The sequence below is a fragment of the Pantherophis guttatus genome, chromosome 7 (genome assembly GCF_059756535.1).
Source record: "Pantherophis guttatus breed Tessera chromosome 7, ASM5975653v1, whole genome shotgun sequence".
Taxonomy (NCBI): Eukaryota; Metazoa; Chordata; class Lepidosauria; order Squamata; family Colubridae; genus Pantherophis; species Pantherophis guttatus.
In genome coordinates this window covers 56,956,041-56,977,063 of record NC_142069.1, presented here as the reverse complement: position 1 = coordinate 56,977,063, position 21,023 = coordinate 56,956,041, and the positions used below count along the sequence as shown (strand labels likewise).

Sequence of the window (21,023 nt, the reverse complement as noted above, 5' to 3'; positions counted from 1 at the left end):
CCACACCTATAATTATTACTGCTGTGAGATATTTGTCTGAGCAGCCAAGGATAAAATCTTCTATGAGGTCCCAAATGTTGTTCATCAAATTATTAAGGGGAGGAATGTAAAGCGAAGTCTCCATCTGTTTAGATAAGAGTAAGGTAGACACAACCCATGACTGTAAAGGTGGCAGTAATAAACATTTAAATTGCACGGATGTATTAACTAGTGTCACAATATCCCTTTGGCTCTCCCACCCACCTTACTTGGGACAGCCAAGATAGAGTTAGCCCAATAACCATCTGTATCTCTGCAGATGTCCAGGTTTCCTGTAAGAAGAGGATGTCAAATTGTGATATATAGTCAAAAAAGAGTTGGTCTTTTGATGGGACAGTCCAACCTGCTATATTCCAGGTTCTAAGGGAAAGAGGGTCATCATTTGCAGCTCATCAGGAAATATGATTTAAGGTTGTTACATTAGCTTGAGATATAGTCACGAACAAAATTGGCCTTCTCTAAAAGGAGAGGGGTCTCATCTAAGTCCTTTGTAGACTCCTGAGGAACTTGTTCAGAGTAAAAAGCTTTAACACCAGCTAATAGAGCTTGCCTTTCAGGTGCCTCCTCTCGAGGTGTAGGGCAAGGAGTTATTAAGTCATGCTGTATTTGACTTTGAAATTGTGGGTCCTCTCTCGATCTCTTGGCTTGATGCTGAAGGTATCATAGGATATTCATATAAGGATGATAGCATCTCCATCTCTACCGTGGCCTCTATTGGCCCCTGTAGATCTTGGCTTCTGTTTTCCATGATCTCATATTCATGCAATCCCTTGCCGGGGGGGAGGGGGGAGTAAGAGGCTCAATTATTGGGGAGACCAGATCTATAAGCGGCTCAGCTGTGTCGATTGTGACCAACAAGGATTTCTTTAAATTTTCTAACTTGAATAGTATGTTGTCTTGTTCTTTCCTTGGTAGAAAGCAAAAACATTAATGAGGCCAGCTTTTGTGTTGTTAAATACATCTTCACCGAATAAGGCTGACTGACTCCCCCTTTCTTTCTCTCGCTTTCCCAAGGTTGAAAATGAGGAAGAGACAGCAATCTTGAGAGCTCGCATGTTAACAATTAAGGGTTTAACTGTTTCCACACAGAAAACTCTGATGGGAAAGATTTGCCTTCATCTTAAATAGCATCAGAGGTATGGTGGGCTGCTTTGGAGTATCTGCTTCCAATTTGGGGCCTCAGGGAGCCACTCGGCAGCACGGAGCTCAATCTGCCCCCATTGGCAGTGAAGAAGCTGGGTTAGGGAATTTAGTATTGCACTCTTGGTATTCCAGCGTCCATAATTCATATGGATTCTAAGAGCAATCTGTTGTGTTTGCAGTGAACTATGTAACTGTTGTAATTGTATGAAGGCTATTGCTTAACGCATTGTAAGCCGCCCTGAGTCTCCGGAGAAGGGCGGCATATAAATCGAACCAATAAATAAATTGGGGCAAGGGTGGGGGTGGGAAGATGCTTTACTAGCTTCCAAGGAAACTTCTCTATTAATACATCCTCTTCTCACTGTCTTGTCAGGAGAAAGCCATTTTTTCTGAGAAGGCTGCCATTTTTTAGTAGGTTCTTTAACTGTTTCCTTGGCTCTTTGCTCCTTGTCGAGAGACTTATCCGGAATGTAGGATTTAACCAAGTCTGCTGCAAGTTCTTTAGTGCGAGTGCATGGACCCAGATCTTGTGCTTGAAGAAGAACAGCTATATCTTTTCTTAATGTCTCCAAATCATGTTGCATGGCTATTAGTTGCTCAAATATTGAAACAACAGTTTGGGCTGTGAGAAGGCATTATTTTGCCATAAATTCAGTTGTATTTTCCCATGGTAATCTCTATGTACTCTGGGTAGCTTGTTGTTCTTAGCCTTTATGTCAGACTCCATACAGGATGTAACTGGACTAGTTGTGAGAGCAGCTGGCTTTCAGTTTGCTCTCCCCCCCCAAAAAAAGATTGGGAAAGTCTAATAGCTGTTGTTTTGCCAATTCTCTTTGAAAGTCCAGTTCTAACATCTCAAATTTGTTGGAGATGGAGAAAGGTTAGTTTTACTTATAGTTCTCTTTCCAGCAAAGTGCTCCTCAATTCTTGGTTGTTTTGCAGTTTTCACGGACAGGAGAGATCCCGGGCTTATACCATGGTGTTTCTTTCTTTTTCCCATGTCTTATCAGTCCCAGGAAAAAAAAAAACACCTTTATCTGTGTTGTGGTCTTCGCTCTTATCTCATCCAAAGAATATTAGTTAAATAAAAATGGATCCAGTGGGAATACTAAAAATTGATAAAATAAAATAAAACTGAGAGAAGCTACTGCAAACATGCTCCGGCAGTTAACCTCCCAGTTCCTCGAGCCAAGTAACTTTTAGACAGAATCAATAAAATACAATTGGAGCATGACTTTGGTTCAAAGTACTTCTGTTTTTCTTGAGAGCATATATTTGCCACAATAGTGAGAAAAAAACAACAGAACTGCTGATAAAATAGGCCAATATATAAAGAAGTACTCCTTGACTTATATTTCTTGCCATGGTAAGGATAATTGCATAAGTATGTCTGTGTGCCAACTATAACCCTTTTAAACCAGTTTGACTCAGCAATGATAATCCATAACTTGATCAAATCCTTACAGTAGCACATTCCTGAAATCTTTATGGCTTCTGTTTCTTGAGATGTCATATCAAGAAGGACTGACATTAATCTTGAAAACATGGACAAGTTTCTCTTTGTCCTATCTTATATTAATCAAAATCAAAGCTTCTCATGCTTCCTATCTCTAAATTGTGTAAATTCTTGCACAAGCTCTTACTTAGCATTCTTCTTTCTTTCTTTCTTTCTCCAGTTTAGTTCTATGCCATGTACGTAGCTCTCAAGCAATGAAATAAGCTCCCTAAGGTGGAGTACTTGGCTCCTACTCTCATAGCATTTGGGAACATAGGAAAAAACACCTTTTCACCAAGCTGTCAGTTTCATGATTGCATTTTATTTTATTTAACTGCATCATTTTATTATGTTTTCTACTTTATTTTTTATAATTGTAAGCTTCTACAATGTTGTAATAAACAATGTGTAAATTTAATAATGAACAAAAATGTTCTGAAAATTCTAAAATTTACAATCTTTCTAAAGTTTTTTTTACTTGCAATTGGGACATTTCCCATATTAAAAGTTGTTTCTGTAATACCTACAACTAAACATTTTTTGATTCATATACAAATCTACATTCTTAGCTCACTTTCAGTCACTTGTACATCAACAGTTTCAACAGATGTATGAAAATATATAATGTATATAAAATACCCATCATAAATTGTCCACGTCACATCAAGTATAGCGAGTAATATTGTGAATAATATTTATCTCAATCATAGAGCACTTTCATTTAGATAAATCATTAAGATGCAGATAAATAAGTTATGAATTGCAAAAACATAGTGTCAAGGGATGGCATAAAATATTGACTGACTATCTAGGTTTCATTATAGGAATATTATAGAGGAAAACCTGGTAACTCACTATAAAGATTAGAAAGAAGCATGCACTTATTTTCACATGACCTTTAAAATGATATGTGTAATTTTTGTTGCAGACTGAGGTTTTTCATTTCTTTTCTAGTATCACTTTACAAATTACAATTTGTCATCAAATTGGAGGGGCTCAGAAGGCATGCCTAATGATTTACATGGCACAGATTATGCACCCGTAGTTTAGGAAATTAGAGTTAGTCTTCGTTTAGCAATTTCCTTGTTTAGTGGCCATTCAACATTATGACAATAAAGGTATTCCGGTTTGGCGCCACGGCAATTCAGTCAGGGAAATGGCAGGGCTCTGATGAGCCCCGCGAAAACAGTGACTGTCGAACCGCCGACAGGTCTGCAGACCGAACCTGTCCTGTAGGGACAGGGGAAAGAGAGGGACACCTAGGACGGCTGGGAGGAGCAGGTAAGCTCCTCGGAGGCCGGAGGAAACCCTCTAAGCCGGTGGCGGGGGTGCGGCAGCCATGGCGGCTGCCTCGAAGCCGGGGCAAACCGGAGAAGCGTTGTGCAGGAGGAAGAAAGAAGAGAAGGGCGAAGTGTTTGGAAGCCGGGTGAGTGACACCAACCCAGGCGGGAACAACGGTAGAACATGGATTTTTACAATTAACCCCTAGCCTTAAATAGCGGCTATGGATCTGTGGGGTAAGAAGATTTTGTAAAATAATTTGCAGGACGAAAGGACCCATTAAGGAGCTTAATGTACTACTGACTGATTTGGAATAATCTTCTAATTGAAACAAATTATAAAATTGAGAAACTTTTTTTAAATTGGAATATTTATTTATTTATCTATTTTATTTATATACCGCCCTTCTCCCAAAGGGACTCGGGGTGGTGTACAGTCAGCATAAAACACACAAATATAAAATTTAAAAACAATTTAAAAATATTAAATAGTTTGGCCCATATCTGATTAAAATAAAACTACTAGATTTAAATGTTTAAAAAATTAAGAATTGACAATTAAAAAATTTTAAAAATTAGGCTAGCCACAACGCTCCCACAACCAGGAGGGACACGGGTCCAATAAACATGTGGCCGCGCTAAGTCTACCCAGAATCCTGTCCATGTCTTCGGGAGTCACCGGGTCAAACTCCTCCCAGATAACACTCTCAAGACCTTCCTCCATCACCCCATCTGAACCTATCCCGTCAGAGTCCAAGCCTTCCCAAATTTGAGTGATTTTGTCATGCAGATACTGCACAAAATCCTCAGCTCTACCTTCCAAGGGGTCTTTCTGCGCTCCCAGATGGAGCAGGGAGTGGGTCACCCTAAACAGGGCAGCTGGGCGGTTATCTGCAGACGCAGTAAGAGCGGAAAAGTAGTTAGACTTTGCCGCTTTTATCGTCACTAGGTAGGTTTTAATATGAGACCTCGTGAGGTGTAGTGGTTTGAAGGTCAAGTCGAAGGAGAGAATGATCTGACCATGACAAGGGCTCGATCACAATATCCCCTACATCAAAATCATTCAGCCACTGGCCAGAGATAAAAACCAGGTCCAGAGTGTGTCCCCCCGTGTGAGTGGGGCCATGAACTAACTGGGTCAGGTCCATGGCCGTCATGGAAGCCATGAACTCCTGAGCCGCCTCAGACGTTTCCCTGATAGATGGCAGGTTGAAATCCCCCATGACCATAAGCCTGGGGGTATCAACCGCCACTTCGGCTATCAGGTTAAGCAGCTCAGGCCAGCAAGCCCATCTGCCCCCCACAGCCCCACTTCACAAGGAGGGACTCACATCCGGCTATCTGAAGCACAGTGGCCTCCCTCGGATCAAGACCTTCCTTAATAACAACCGCCACCCCCCGCCCCTCCCCTGAGACCTTGGCTGATGGAATGCATGGAAACCTGGTGGGCACATTTCAACAAGGGGGACCCTCCCCTCCAGGCCCAATCAGGTCTCCGTAATACCTGCCAGGTCCGCTCCCCCCTCTTGAACGAAATGAGGGGGGCTTTATTTATCACGGACCTGGTGTTGCACAACATCAACCGAAGGCCCGGGCCCTGAGGATCTGCGCAACCCAGGGAACAAGAGCATTGGGGGCCAGAAAATAGCGAATGCGTACTCCCCTAACATATGACCCTCTGCTCCCATATCTGCCCCTCCCACACACAGTACCGATGGAACAGCCCTCATTAATACGGAAACTAGCCCCCTCCTTGACCCCCGACCCCGCACTCCCAGTCACAGAGCCCGCTGTCGGGCTAAGCCCAACCCCTTGTGGGTTACCCCCCTTTAAACTTTACCCCCCTTTAACTTTAAAAGCTAAAAGATCAGAGACAAATGGATGATCACATAATTGACAAAATGGAGAATTGCCGTGACTAAGTGAAAGTGTTTGTGGATTGCTTTCAGCTTGATAGAGGAACAATGTGTTTTGTTTAGATTACTTTGAAAATAACCAAGAGTTTTGGACTTTGGGATTTAACATCTTTGGGAAGTTAAAGGAGAGACAAACGTATGGTTACATAATAGCCATAAAATGGGGATTGCTTTGACTAAGCGGAATGTGGATTGCAGAGTCCCTCCTTCTGTTTGGAAAAGAAACACTTTGAATTGTTATCTACTTTGGATTATTTTGAAACTTTGCATTTTGGAGATTTCTATTCTGTCTTTGGATGATTCTACAAAGAAAGAAGAAATACACTTGATTTATTAAAATTGAAACTAACTGGCTTAGCAACAAAAGGTGTGGCGCAGGAACAAAAGAATTGAAGTTGAACGTTTATGGACAGATAGGGAAATGAAGAAATAAAGCAGATAAAATTAAAGTGTAATGCTAAAGAGCTAAATATATAAATGATTTTTAGATAAAAACAGGAGGGCTCCTGAAGTAATAAAGATGGGAAATAAAAGAAGGTAATATAAAATAGAGGATTGATGTATAGGTGGTTAAAAATGATATTTTTGTTAAAACATAAAAGTATATACTAATATGAGACAAATTTAAGAAAATTTATTGTTTGATGTAACATGTTTTAATTCTAAATTTGTAAACAAATTTGAGAAGGGTAAATATAACTGATTAATGTATTATTGAATGAAAATATAAGATACACAGACTTAAGTAACGAACTGTGACTGAATTTAATATATGCTGGAAATGATAAATACTATGAAATGTGTTGAGAATCAATCTGGAAGAGTATACTGGGGAATTATTATCTAAATAATAGATAAACATACTGTAAGGAAAAAGTTAAAATAAGAGATGCTGGGTACCAGCGAAATAAGAGTTGGAATTCTGGAGATGATGCTGGAAATCAGCCAAAATAAAATATGCTGGAAATCAGCCAAACAATAGTTGGAGGCTTGGAGGAGATGATGCTGGAAATCAGCCAAAATAAAATATGCTGGAAATCAGCCAAACAATAGTTGGAGGCTTGGAGGAGATTATGCTGGAAATCAGCCAAAATAAAAGATGCTGGAAATCAGCCAAACAATAGTTGGAGGTACGAAGATTATGCTGGAAATCAGCCAAAATAATAATATGCTGGAAATCAGCCAAATAATAGTAGGAGATATGGAGGAGGATATGGATTTTGGGATCAATCTGTGTAAAATGAAATGTGTAATAGATGATAAATGTGAGAAAATTAAAGCTAAAGTGATAAAAGTCTAAGATTTAAAGATTTGATGAAATGGGCCTAGAGATTAAGAAATATGGATAGAATTGTGTTCTATAAATTGAAATAAAAATAAAGTTGTATTCAATTTGAAAACAAGATTTGTGGTAATAAAATTGAAAGGTAAATAATTAGATTAAGAGGTTAGAATATTGTTTTAAGATTAATGTTTTGATATTGAGGTTAAAAGATAAAAATGAGAAGTTTAGTTGGAAATTAAATTGGTGGTGATATAATAGAATGGTTTAGATTAAGATGTTAGAATTCAAGTTAAAAAAATTTATGTTTTGAATTTTAAAAGATGTAATGGGAAATTGTGAATGGAGCTGGTTAAAGAAATGTAAGTGATTGTACCTATCTATGACCGGATCGAGACTTCGCTCTTGAAAGATATATTTTATGTTTATGTTTGAAAAAATAAAAAAATATTTAAAAAAAAACATTATGACAATAATGAAAAAAGATTTTTTATGACCAATTCTTGTATTTACAACTTTAGGAAGTCTGTAAAGCAAAAGTGAAGTAACAACATAAGCACAATGGCAGTTTCACTTAGCAACTACCATATTTTTTGGACTATAAAATGCACCTTAGTTTTTGAGGAGGAAAATAAGAAAAAAGCTGATTGGCGCCTCCCGGAATACCCCCAATCAGCTGTTCCCAGAGGTGACTTTAGCAACAGGTTCATTGGTTGTGAGCTCTGCACGTCGCTTTATTTTCAGCCTCTGAAACCTCCCTTTAAGAGGCTGGGCGGGACTACATTTGCTGTATAAAACGCACCCAAATTTTCACTCTCTTTTAGGGGGGAAAATGGTGTGACTTATACTCCAGAAAATACGATACTTTGCTTAACAACCAATTTGCCAATCCTAATTGTGGTAAACAACTATCTATACTGGAGACAAAGTATTTCTGAATGACATTTTCAGTATTCAGAAATGGAAGTTATTTTCCTACCCTTTCTTACAATTCTCATATCTCAAAAATCGGCTATCTTGAATTAAAAGATTCACTTGAACAGAATTCAATTAAAGGAACAAAATTCTTTCTCAGCTCCTATCCTAGCCACAAGCTATCATTAACAATGATCAAACCATAAAGCTAGAATTTAGAAAAATAAAAATCAACTTAAACAGCATAATTTACTTCAAGTCATTCTACTTCCATTGTCAAAAAAGACATTTTAAAAAATCTACTTACTTCTGTGCTTCTTTCAACTATGCTTTAATCCCAATCCAACTAATTCCTGCATATTAAAAAAAAACATGAAAAAAGGTCAATAATTAAAACTTCCAAATGAATAATCAAATAAACTTTACTGAGATAAACACAAGGATACTTATGCAAGGGACCCTGTGCTGCACCCAAATCAGCCATACTTTCCAGTCAGAAGTTGAATACCTTTTTCAACTGATTTGTGGAGCAGAATATGGGGAATACTCCATGGCTTTCTATTCCACTCATTCATTTCCCATTCAAACAACTACAGTGTATAAACACAGCTTCTTAGCATGTTTAAAAAGTGGATTATTTTGCTAAAGCTCAAAACTTTATCACCTCCCTACAGTAATTCAAACTCTGATACAATCTATTCATACAATCCAAAACCGCTTTTGCAGCTTATGACTTTCTGCCAGCTTCCCCCTTGACTTTGGTTGTTGGAAGCTGGCTGTTGCAAATGGTGATTGTGAGACATTGTGATCATTGTAAATGTATGTTGGTCTTGAGGCAACCAAATCATATGACCAGGAGGATGCCATAATTTCAAGAACCAATCATAAATCTTCTTTTTTAGTGCTATTGTAACTTCCGATTGCTAAATGAGCAGTCGGTAAGTGAAGATACTTGTAATAAAGACAGGCTTTGTATCACTTCAGTGATGACTGGCTGTGCTATGAAAGTGTAAATAGTCACCATGGAAATGCTGCCCTAGATTCAAATCCACAGAAAACAGTGAACTGTAGATACTTACATCTAAATTTGGTTGTGCATCTGATTTTACCTTTGATTCTTAATGTATGTAGTTTCTTTAGTAGTATATGGTGAGGAAAATGGTGAGAAGTAAAAAAATTAGAATTTGTACTCCTCTTTAAATTTTCCCATTATAATTTAATTCTTAAATCAAAATATTGAAATTAAACATGTTTTAAGAGTCTTAAAATGGATAGACATCTAGTACTGTAACTAAAATATAATTTTTTAAAAAGGTTTTACCTGCTTGACAGCATGTGGTAGGATGAGGAAATAGTAGTTAGGAGCAATCTATTTACTGGCTGTTGTTCTTTGACAAAAAAAATCCCAAACTGAGCACAACATTGCTTAGTCAATGAGACTAATGAGTTAGCTTTAATCACTTTTAAGGGGAAGCTCATTATGTCGATGACAAACATTGAATATTGCGCCCCAAGGTTTGGCGTACCGTACTAAATTACCTCATTAGCGAAGAAAATATATACAATACTACGGGGGGGAAGGAATAAAAGAACCACCCATTACACACGCGGTAGGAACTTACATTACAGGGAACTAGCCTACATGCTTCAATCGCTAATTCTCAACAAGGAAAGTTGCGCGAAGCAGCTTCCTTGAAGTTATATTCAAAGCCTGATGAAGGGCAAAAGCGGGGCAGAGCTCCAAATCCTAAACAGAGCTTCACGTGAAAGCCAATCCGACTGAGCGAGCCGACATTCCTTTCAAACGAACGGGCCCAGGCCAACCTCTTCCGGACCAACACGGCTCTTACCCCTCCAGTCCATCCACCGGGCGCGCTTAACAAAGCAGGAGGAAGCCCATGCATGAGCGGGAAAAGAAGCCTCTGGAGGTCACGCTGAGCCGCGGTCGAGCGCCGAGGGTACGTCACAGCACGTCGCTCGGGACGGGAAAGCAGAAATAAGCTTTCTACAAAGGCCAGGGCCGATAACCCTTCGCACACACTTAGGCCGGTCCAAAGCCCAACCAAGTCACCCGCCGCAAATCAAAGTCTCGGCTGCACAGCGGTGTGACCTGGAGCATCCGGCGCGCCGGTTACGTCACCATTAAAGCGACAGCACCCCCTTTCCTTTTCTCGTCCCGAGTCCCGCCCTCAGTTGGAGGCACGAGTACCGCCGGGCAAGCGGGGGTCGTCTTTGCTGGTGCTGCAGTAGCAGCGGATAGCAGGACAGCTAAGCCTCACCGGTGCATAGTTCCTTCCCTTCGCGTGTAAATGAAGAGGGCGCTCTACTTCCTCCACCTGCGCTTTCCCGATTGCGCCCTTCCCCGCGCGCGTCGTTAGCAGAGCATCGAGCGGAGGCTGCTAAGAGCCGGCCTCTTGGTGGAGACGCGGCGGAATAAAGGAAGCGAGAGCGATGGTCTTCTTTGACCCCGACTGAGTGACGTCCTTCGGGCACGGTTAGTGCCTCAGTTGTTTTTCATTCTTGTCACATGGCCTCATCCTACCAGGAAATAAATGGTCGGGTTCCTCTACGCTAACTCCTGGGTCAACGAGCGCCTTCCGATTTTGTTAAGGACCTTGCGTTGCCTCTAGTTGCGTTTTAACGGTGATCTGTATTCTTTTTATTATTGATGTCAGGTATGCTTCCTTCAGTATCCAGGAAAGAAAAACCCAAATTCAAGCATTTTGAAGAATTTAGTACTTTTACTGAATATGAAATGAATAGCAACCCAGGTAAAGCTGGAAGTGAGCAAAACGCGCGAAATGCATCTACTAAGCTTCCCCCCCCCCCCCCCGTTCATAAATCATCAGCCAATCCAAAGGTCTTCCAAAGGTCAGGTGGCAACACATTTGGCAGCGTCATCCATCAGGAATGTAGGGCAGTTGGTCAGCCGTCCCCTTTTGAAGATCCACTTTCGTTTCTCATGAAGACACATCCTACAAGGAAAAAACACCTCCTGCTTCCCCCCACCCTTTGCTCCATAACTAATCCCTCCCCCCCCCCCGTTTCTTATGGCAGCTGAAGCAGGCAAAGCTGAGGCTGACATTCAGCCCCCCTTGCAGGCTGACAGATGAGCAGAAATAAGGTATCTCAAAAGAATTAAGGATGATTCAAAGTCTACAGTTCTGAGCATTCATTTCTCTAGCTACTTTTCTCTCGAACTATAGTGGGGAGGAAGGTTGTCAAATTGCTCCGAAGTTTTTTTTGTGTGTGCCCTCTCTTTTCCCCCTTCAAAATAATAGATAAGTTATTGGATAAAATACCCAAAGGATAAAATCCTTTGGTAAATAGTATTGAATTTGGGTAAGTATACCTTTGCTAACAGTATTAGTTCCCAAATGAACTAGGAATAAAGGGAGGATGGCATGGGGGCACCTGCAGGATAAAAGTGTGGCAATGCGGTTTCTTCCTCATTCATACAAGCCTGAGATGTTGCAGCATATGTACAAAAAGGCTGGGGCCAGTGGTGGGATTCAGCTAGTTCGCACTGGTTTGGTAGAACCGATAGCTAATGCCCTTGCTTCCCCCAAGCATTTCTTTACCTACCTGATTTCCAGCTCTGTCGCATTTCTCCGTCGCATTTCTTGCCACTGTGTGCAGGGAAAGAAAAGTTTGTGGGACTAAAAAAAAAGTTCAATCAATTCCAACTTCTCGCCAAAAAAAATCGCGCAAAGTTAGAATTGATTGAACTTTTTTTTTAGTCCCACAAACTTGTTTTCCTGCACACGACAGCAAGAAACACGATGGAGAAATGCGATAGACCTGGAAATCAGGTAGGAAAAAAAAATGCTTGGGGAAGTGAGGGCATCTGGGTGGTGGTGGGTGGGGCATCCTCTGTGGCATGGCATGGTGCTGCAATGGAGAAATGGGCAACCGAGCAGCCAACGCGAGGGAAGGAGAAGGCCGCTTTCCCTTTTTTTTCTCCCTGCTCCTCCTCCTTCCTTTGTGCCAGCCTCTCCATTGCAGCGCAGCGCCCAGGATCCACTTGGGGGGGGGGAGAGGGCAGTGGTGACATGTAAAATTTGTTACTACTGGTTCTGTGGGCGTGGCTTGGTGGAGGGGTAATGTGACGGTGGGCGTGGCCAACCTTTTTTTTTTTTACTTTTAAAACCATTTTTTCTACAACCTCTTCAGCTGAGCTGAGTTGCCTGATTGGCAGAGGCTTTTTTTTTCTTTTAAAAACATTTTTTCGGCAGAAGAGGTTGTAGAAAAAATGCTTTAAAAATAAAAAGCCTCTGATGATTGCGTGGCTCAGCTGGGCATGCGGGGAGGCAGGGATTTTTGCTACTGGTTCTCCGAACCACCTGCCGCCATCGCTACTGGATTGGGTGATCCGGTCCGAACCGGGAGCATTTCACCCCTGGGGGGATAATTTAACAACCGATTCACCCAGGGTCAGGTTGGCCATCGTGGGAGGCGTGGCTCATCCTGTATGTGCGGCAGAGCTGGGGGACGGGGATGTGCCATGCTTCCCACAACAGCAAACCTGACCCTGGATGAACTGGTTGTTAAATTATTTGAATCCCATTACTGGCTGGGGCTCACATCCTGATCACATGTTACTTTCATGCTGATGCCTCTGGGAGAGCTTTGCTCCAAAGACAAATGTAAAATGCCCCTTCTGCGCATGCTCAAGATGGCAGCCCGGATCTGAAGCTGCCGATGCCGCAGGGGTGATTTTCTGGCCATTTGGGGTCTTATGGGCCAATTTCAATCTTTCTGGCCCTGGCTCGGCAGAGTGAGCTTTTCGCTGGCTTGCTGAGAGCTTTTTGCTGTCCGGTACGCTGCAGCCAGCGAGTTGGAGCCAGTGTGTGTGGGCGCCGTGGAGAGGACGGCGGCTGTCAGCCTCCGACTTTCTGGTTTGGCTGCCATAAGAAACGGGAGGGAAGAGCGTGGGGGGAGGGAAGCAAGCTGGTGGATTTTTGAAGAAACGAAACCTAAGCACCGAAGTGGCTATCGGGTCAACCGTCATCGCGTTCCTGATTGTTGACGATGCCAGACGTGTGTCCACCTGACCTCTGAGAGACCTTTGGATTGGGTGATTGATGATGGACAGTGGGAGGGGATGCTTTCTATATGCAACTTTCGCGCCTATTGCTTTAGTTTCAGCTTTCCTTGCTTGCGTTCATTTCATCTTCCAGTAAAAGTACATTACTCTATAAAATATGGAGTTTGGCTCATTCTTTCCTGGACTTTGAAGGAAGCACAGCTGACAGCGGCGTTGCCGGGAGGACGCCAGAAGGATGGCATCAGCAGCCTGGGCGGCGGGCGGCCTGTTCGGTGGGTGTTAGCGGTGGCATCCGGAGTGGCGGCGGCCCACATCAGGGCCTGGGAGCCTGTGGAGGACCCAGGGGTGACGTGGATTCTGTCGGCTGCAATGGCGACCGCTGGGACGGCGCCGATGGGAGCGGCAGCAGCCTGGCTGTGGCCTACCTTGATGACGGGTTTTGGAACCCCGAGAGGTGGCATGCGGCGAAGAGGAGGTTTAGGGGTTTTTTATCTAAATCTTTAGCTCAATTTTTAAAGGGTTCGGGGGGGGGAGGGTTTTTTTTTTTAATTGATTTATATGCCGCCCTTCTCCGGAGACTCAGGGCGGCTTACAATGCGTTAAGCAATAGCCTTCATACTTTTGTATATTTATACAAAGTCAGCTTATTGCCCCCACAAACTGGGTCCTCATTTCACCTACCTTAGAAAGGATGGAAGGCTGAGTCAACCTTGAGCCTTGGAGAGATTGGATTGGTTGGATTGGAACTAGGGTTGTGGGTTTGAGGGATAACCCACTGAGGGTGGGGCCTGGTCCGGCTGAGGGTCACGGCATGGGAGGTGCGGGGCTCGGGGTCAAGGAGGGAGCCCTCATCGTTTGTACCGATGAGGGCCATTCCATCAGTACTGTGGGTGGGAGGGGCAGTTATGGTGGGAGCAGGGGGCCATATCCTGTTGCGGGAGTGCGCGCTCGCTGTCTTCAAGTGGTGGCGCGCTCCGGCCCCCAATGCTCTTCTCGTTCCCCGGGTTGCACAGATCCTCAGGGCCCAGGCCTTCGGCTGATGTTATGCAACGCCAGGTCCATGGTAAATAAAGCCCCCCTCATTTGTGATCTTATTCAGGAGGGGGGAGCGGACCTGACGAGTATTACGGAGACCTGGCTGGGCCAGGAGGGGGGTTCCCCCTTGTTGAATTGTGCCCACCTGGTTTCCGCGCATTTCATTAGCCGAGGTCACAGGATAGGGGCGGGGGGGGGGTGGCGGTTGTTATAAAAGAAGGTCTTGGTCCGAGGGAGGCCATTGTTCCTCAGATTGCCGGATGTGAGTCCCTCCTTGTGAAGTGGGGTCATGGGGTACAATTGGGCTTGCTGATCATGTAGCTGGCTCCCTGCCACGTGGCGGCGGCCCTGCCCGAACTGCTCAACATTATAGCCGGGGTGGCGGTTGACATCCCCAGGCTTATGGTCATGGGGGATTTCAACCTGCCATCTATCGGCGAAATGTCTGAGACAGCTCGGGCATTCATGGCTTCCATGACGGCTCTGGACCTGACCCAGTTAGTTCATGGCTCTACTCACACGGGGGGAAACACTCTGGACTTGGTTTTTTTTCTCTGGTCAGTGGCTGAGTGATCTTGATATAGGGGATATAGTGATTTTTCCCTTGTCATGGTCAGATCACCCTCTCCTTCTCTTTGACCTTCGAACTGCTACACCCCACCGCAGGGAGGCGGAACTGATGAGGTGGTTCCGCCCCAGGCGCCTGATGGATCCGGATAGGTTCCAGACGGAGCTTGGGCCATTCCCTGAGGCTCTGGCTCACGACTTGGCTGAAGACCTGGTGGCCGCCTGGGATAGGGCGGCCACTGGAGCTTTGGATCAGGTCATGCCTTTGCGGCCTCTGACTTGGCTCCCTGGTTTACCGAGGAGCTGAGGGAGATGAAGCGCCAGAAAAGATGCCTGGAGAGCGGTTCGAGGGCCAGCCTTTCCAAATCTGATCGAACACTGGTGAGGTCTCATATTAAGACCTACCTAGTGGCGATAAAAGCGGCAAAATTTAATTATTTTTCCGCTCTTATTGTGTCATCAGATAACCACTCGGCTGCCCTGTTTAGGGTGACCCGCTTCCCTGATCCATCTGGGAGCGCGGGAGGACCCCTTGGAGAGTAGGGCTGAGGACTTTGTGCAGTATCTGTATGACAAAATCGCTCAAATTCGGGAAGACTTGGACTCTGACTGGGTAGATTCGGGAGGGGTGATGGAGGCAGGTCTTGAGAATGTTATATGGGAGGAGTTTGACCCGGTGACTCCCGAAGACGTGGACAGAATTCTGGGTAGACTTAGCTCAGCCACATGTTTATTGGACCCGTGTCCCTCCTGGTTGGTTCTGGCTTCCCGGGAGTTTACACGAGGCTGGCTCCAGGGGATTATTAATGCTTCATTGAGTGAGGGTGACTTTCCCGCTGCCTTGAAAGAGGCGGTAGTGAGGCCTCTCCTTAAGAAGCCTTCCCTGGACCCGGCAGCGTTAGTAAATTATCGTCCAGTCTCCAACCTCCGCTTTGTGGCGAAGGTTGTTGAGAGTGTGGATGAAACGGTTTATCTAAATCCATTCCAGTCAGGTTTCAGACCTGGGTACAGCACGGAAATGGCATTGGTTGCATTGGTTGATGATCTCTGGAGGGCACGGGACAGGGGTTGTTTCTCTGTCCTGGTCCTATTAGACCTCTCAGCGGCTTTTGATACCATCAACCATGGTATTATGCTGCGCCGGTTGGAAGAGTTGGGGGTGGGGGGCACCGTGTTGCGGTGGTTCTCCTCCTTTCTCTCTGACCGGTTGCAGTCTGTGTTGGCAGGGGGGCAGAGGTCGACCTCGAGGCGCCTTGTGTGCGGGGTGCCACAAGGGTCGGTCCTCTCGCCCCTTCTGTTCAACATTTATGTGAAGCCACTGGGTGAGATCATCCGTGGTTTCGGGGTGAAGTACCACCAGTATGCTGATGACACTCGTCTGTACATCTCCACCCCGGGCCACCCCAATGATGCCCTTGAAGTGATGTCCCGCTGCCTGGAAGCCGTACAGATCTGGATGGGGAGAAACAGACTCGGGCTCAACCCGTCCAAGACCAAGTGGCAGAGATGGAGCTTAAGGACCAATCTCCTAAATGAAAAAGAGTTCACACTCAAATTGAATGAAGAAATCAAACGCTTCTTCTTAGAAAACGGAAACCGAGGGACAGCCAAAGAAATTGTGTGGGACACCATGAAGGCCTATGTCAGAGGAGTAGCTATTTCATATACTGCCTTTAAAAATAAGGAAAAAAGAAAGAGTAGAGAAGAACTTACTCAAAAATTATTACAAACTGAGGTTGAACTACAGCAACGACCGGGAGATGAGGCGACGAAACAACAGTGGTTGATGATGAGACATAGATTGAATCTATTGGACCAGGAGGAGGTAGCTCAAAAAATAAGAAGATCTAAGCACTATTGTTTCGAGAACGCTAACAAGTCGGGGAGATGGCTGGCATATAAATTAAAAAAAGAGAAGGAAAAAAACCAAATACTAGCTTTAGAAGACCCACAGGGCATCCTGTTGACGAAGGAAGAAGACAAATTAGAAAGTATAAGGAAATTTTATGAATGTCTTTACAAAAATGAAGGAATTGAGTTAAACAAGGTAGAACAGTATTTGTTGGAAGCCAACCTTCCTCAAATTCCGGAAGAAGAAAAGGAAATGTTAAATGAAAAGATCACCATAGGGGAGTTAAGAACTGCCTTATCCAAAATAAAGAAGAACAAAACACCAGGCCCTGATGGTCTCCCCGGGGAATTATACCAAAAACTTGATGATGCCCTGAAACTGGAACTGTTAGGAATTCTAAATGATGTTATTGCTGGCATAACAATCCCAGACTCCTGGAGGGAAGCGTATTTGACGATCATTCTGAAAGAAGGTGCCGACCCGAAGCAGATCTCCAACTATAGACCCATCTCACTGCTTAACGCAGATTACAAATTATTTATGACTATAATAGCGGAGAGATTCAAGAAAATTCTAAACCGATGGATACATAAGGATCAAAATGGTTTTCTCCCAGGGAGACAGATTAGAGATAACTTGAGAACAGTCCTAAATACCATTGAATATTATGAACAACACCCTGGAAAACAGATGGCCTTAATGTTTGTCGATGCCCAAAAGGCATTCGACAATTTGAATTGGACCTTCATGATAAACCAAATAGACTTAATGGGATTCGGGACTAATTTTAGGAGGATGATAGAGAATATCTACCAAAATCAGAGGGCAAATATATTAGTAAACGGAGGCAGAACCCAGACATTTCAGATCCAAAGAGGAGTCAGGCAGGGATGTCCCCTATCCCCCTTACTTTACATTCTAGCATTAGAGGTCTTACTTAGAAGGATTAGAACTAATGAAAATATCAAAGGCTTGAAGATTAGGAAGGAAATATTTAAAACACAGGCTTTTGCGGACGACGTTGCCTTCATAATAGAAGACCCATTAGACACTGGCTTAAAATTAATGCAGGAAGTTCAGAATTATGGAGAAGTCGCGGGCCTTAAACTTAATAAGAACAAAACTAAAATAATTGTGAAAAATATGACAAACCTACAAACGAAAGAATTAGAAGATTTACTAGGCCTCCAGGTAGTTAAGAAGATAAAATATCTGGGAATATGGATTACGGCGAGACTTTCTTCATTAAAAGATGATAACTATATCCCTTTATTGCAGAAAACTAATCAAGACCTCGATAGGTGGAGGAGGCTTAAATTGTCCCTGACTGGTAAAATTGTGGCGATCAAAATGAATATTTTACCGAAATTTCTATTTCTATTTCAAAATATACCGATATCACTAGATAAAAAAATTTTTTTGGATTTGAATAAACATATCAGGAATTTTTTGTGGGAGGGCAAGAAATCGAGGATTTCTCTCAAGACACTTCAAGGGAAAAGAAATTTGGGTGGGTTCGGGCTCCCTGACTGGGAATTATACCAAAAGGCGGCAAAAATAATTTGGATAAAGGAGTGGGTCAAATTACAAGAAGGTAGAATTTTGACACTAGAAGGACACGATCTCCTTGAAGGATGGCACGCTTACCTCTGGGATACAAAGGATAGGAGGAAAACTCATTTCTATAAACATAAAATTAGAGAGACATTGATTCGTACGTGGCTGGAAATTAGACAGAAGATATATACCAAGGTTCCTAGCTGGCTGTCGATTATGGATGCTCTAGTGGCCCCAAATAGAAGAGGGAACTATAAAATGGGCACATATAAGGATATCTTGGATGAAGAAGGGAAGCTCAAACCTTTGGAAGTATTGAGGGACCAGGGGTTTATTCTGGATTGGTGGAAATATCTCCAGATTAAGTCTAGATTTCAAGAAGATAGAGATAAATGTGGTATTGAAATGAAATATGGATATTTTGACAAAATTATTTGGGGACCAGATAAGAAAATGTTATCGAAAATCTATAACTTTATACTAGATGAGGATAGAGCCGAAACGATAGCTAAAAATCAGCTAAGCACTTGGGAGAAAAACTTAGGATATGGCCTTAATTTCAATGACTGGGAGATAGCTTGGAACAGAAATTTCAAAATAACGAAATCGGTAACATTCAGGGAAAATCACTACAAAATGTTGCATAGGTGGTACCTAGCCCCGGACAGGCTGGCCAAAATATTTCCAAACTCCTCTGCTTTATGTTGGAAATGTGGAAAGACGGTCGGCACCTTTTATCATCTGGGGTGGACTTGCCCTGAGACCAAAAAGTTTTGGTTAAAGATTCGACTCTGGCTCTCGGAAATAATGGGACAGGAGATAGCCTTGGCCCCGGAATCCTTCCTCTTAGGTATGATTGAAGATGGTCTCGACAACAATAAAACCCAACTGGCAATTCAAATTATTACTGCAGCTAGATTAGCCTTTGTGAAACTCTGGAAATCCAACTCTACCCCCTCTGAAGAAATATTAATAAATAAAATTCTAGAGTGCGCAGAGATGGCTAAATTGACGAGCGAGCTAAAAAATGAAGAGAACTCTAAGTACTACGAAGTATGGTGAATGTGGTATAACTGGTTAAAGAATAGGATAAAAATATGATAATAGGTTATGATTTGTTAGACACCCGAAATGGACTTAATTGTATAGAAATGTAGAGAATTGTATAGAACTGTATATTGTATAGTTATGGATGGAATTCATCTAATGTTTGATCTATGAAATGTGTAAACACTGCACCTCGGATCAAGATTGTGATTGTACATTGTCTTTTTAAAAAATTGGAAAATTCAATAAAGTATTTAAAAAAAAAAAAGAAAAGTGTAATAGATGATAAGTTGGATAAAATCAAAGATAAATTGATAAAGTTTAAGATATTAAGAATCGAGGAAAGGGTCAAGAGATTAAGAATTAGATGGAATTTTATCTTATAAAGTGTAATAAAATGGAATGGTATGGAATTTGAAATTAAGATTTGTGGTGATAAAATTGTAGGGTAAATAATTAGAATAAGAGGTTAGAATATTGTTAAAAAATTTTTTTGATGCTGATGGTAAAAGATATAAGGTGAAGAAGAAAAGATATAATTAAGTTTGATATATAGATATAAAAATGAGTAAAAGTTAATTTGAAATTAAAATTGTATTGATATAATGGATTTGATTAGATGAAGATGTTAGAATTTATGTTAAAACTTGCTTTTTTATGTTTTGAATTTCCATTTGTAAAAGATGTAATGGGAAATTGTGAATGGAGCTTGTTAAAGAAATGTAAGCGTGGTAACCATCTATGGACCGGATCGAGACTCTGCTCTTGAAAGTTATATTTTATGTTTAAGTTTGAAAAAAAATTAAAAAAAAAATTACACACAAAAAAAGGAGCATTTTTCAGGCAAGCATTTCTATCCTCCCAAAACTTATATTTTGTACTTTAGCTTACATAGATAATATGCACGTTTGAAAATAATGTTATATTTATATGAACCATTTGAATAGATTACATTTTTCCCACTGTTTAGGTCAATCTTGTTGGAATTACAATAGTCTAATCCTGAAGAAAATGAAAATATATTTGGATATTCTATAGGAGTCACGGTGGCGCAGTGGTTACAGTGCAGTACCTCAGGCTACTTCTGCTGATCACCGGCTGCCAGCAGTTTGGCAGATTGAATCTCACCAGGCTCAAGGTTGACTCAGCCTTCCATCCTTCGGAGGTTGGTAAAATGAGGACCCAGATTGTTGGGGGCAATATGCTGACTCTGTAAACTGCTTAGAGAGGGCTGTAAAGCAGTGTGAAGCAATATATAAGTCTAAGTGCTATTGCTATTGCTAATGCTATTTTTAAGATCTTGCCTTTTTCCCCTCCTTTACATTTTTTTCAATGGAACTACAAATGTCAGTTTCTGGTGCTGAAATTATATTTGGTTTTCTTTTTCTTTTATACTTATTTATTATATTTATATTTATTCTTTTATATTTATTAACAAACTCTTTCTATAGCTGTTATCATTAATAAATATTAAGTGTGATGTAATTAATAATGCATAGAATCAGACTCAATGTGTAGCTCCGAGGACAATAGACTAATTAGGACTGTGGGCTGCAGAGTCAATAGATGGCAGGAAAGAGTTATATTTTATACATTTCTTTGCTGCCAAATGCAGATTTTTAACAGATTAACAAAGTTGGAAGGGACCTTGCAGGTGATCTAGTCCAACCCCCCCACCCTGCCCAAGCAGCAGACCCTACACCATTTCTGACAAATGGCAGTCCAATCTCTTCTTGAAAGCTTCCAGTGATGAAACTCCCACAATTTTTGAAGGCAAGCTGTTCCATTGGTTGATTGCTCTCACTGTCAGAAAATTTCTCCTTATTTCCAGGTTGAATCTCCTTAATC

General features: G+C 42.2%; 2 protein-coding genes across 20 annotated transcripts in view; one reads left to right on the top strand and one right to left on the bottom strand.

Annotated features, from left to right (window-relative positions):
- Positions 1-21,023, bottom strand: part of PPHLN1 (periphilin 1) — a 170,767-nt gene that overhangs the window by 60,512 nt on the left and 89,232 nt on the right. For 4 of the 14 annotated variants that reach the window (XM_060689038.2, XM_087873264.1, XM_060689044.2 and 1 more), the window contains exons 1-2: positions 9,921-10,547; positions 8,378-8,423 (exon numbers count right to left, since the gene is read on the bottom strand). The exons of 2 other annotated variants lie outside the window; for them this stretch is intronic. In XM_060689038.2, coding sequence (XP_060545021.1) covers position 8,378 — 1 coding nt within the window. In that variant the 5' untranslated portion in view covers positions 8,379-8,423; positions 9,921-10,547. Of the gene's footprint in view, positions 1-8,377; positions 8,424-9,391; positions 10,548-21,023 lie in introns of those variants that run through there. 8 more of the 14 variants (XM_087873260.1, XM_060689041.2, XM_087873262.1 and 5 more) reach the window with 5 other exon arrangements.
- Positions 9,909-21,023, top strand: part of ZCRB1 (zinc finger CCHC-type and RNA binding motif containing 1) — a 45,558-nt gene continuing 34,443 nt past the window's right edge. For 2 of the 6 annotated variants that reach the window (XM_060689049.2, XM_087873268.1), the window contains exons 1-2: positions 10,424-10,564; positions 20,214-20,340. Coding sequence is in view for 1 of the 6 variants with exons in the window: in XM_087873266.1 (XP_087729392.1) it covers positions 9,969-10,028 (60 nt within the window). In the remaining 5 variants the exon portion in view is untranslated. Of the gene's footprint in view, positions 10,029-10,423; positions 10,565-20,145; positions 20,341-21,023 lie in introns of those variants that run through there. The other 4 variants (XM_087873267.1, XM_034404249.3, XM_087873266.1 and 1 more) reach the window with 4 other exon arrangements.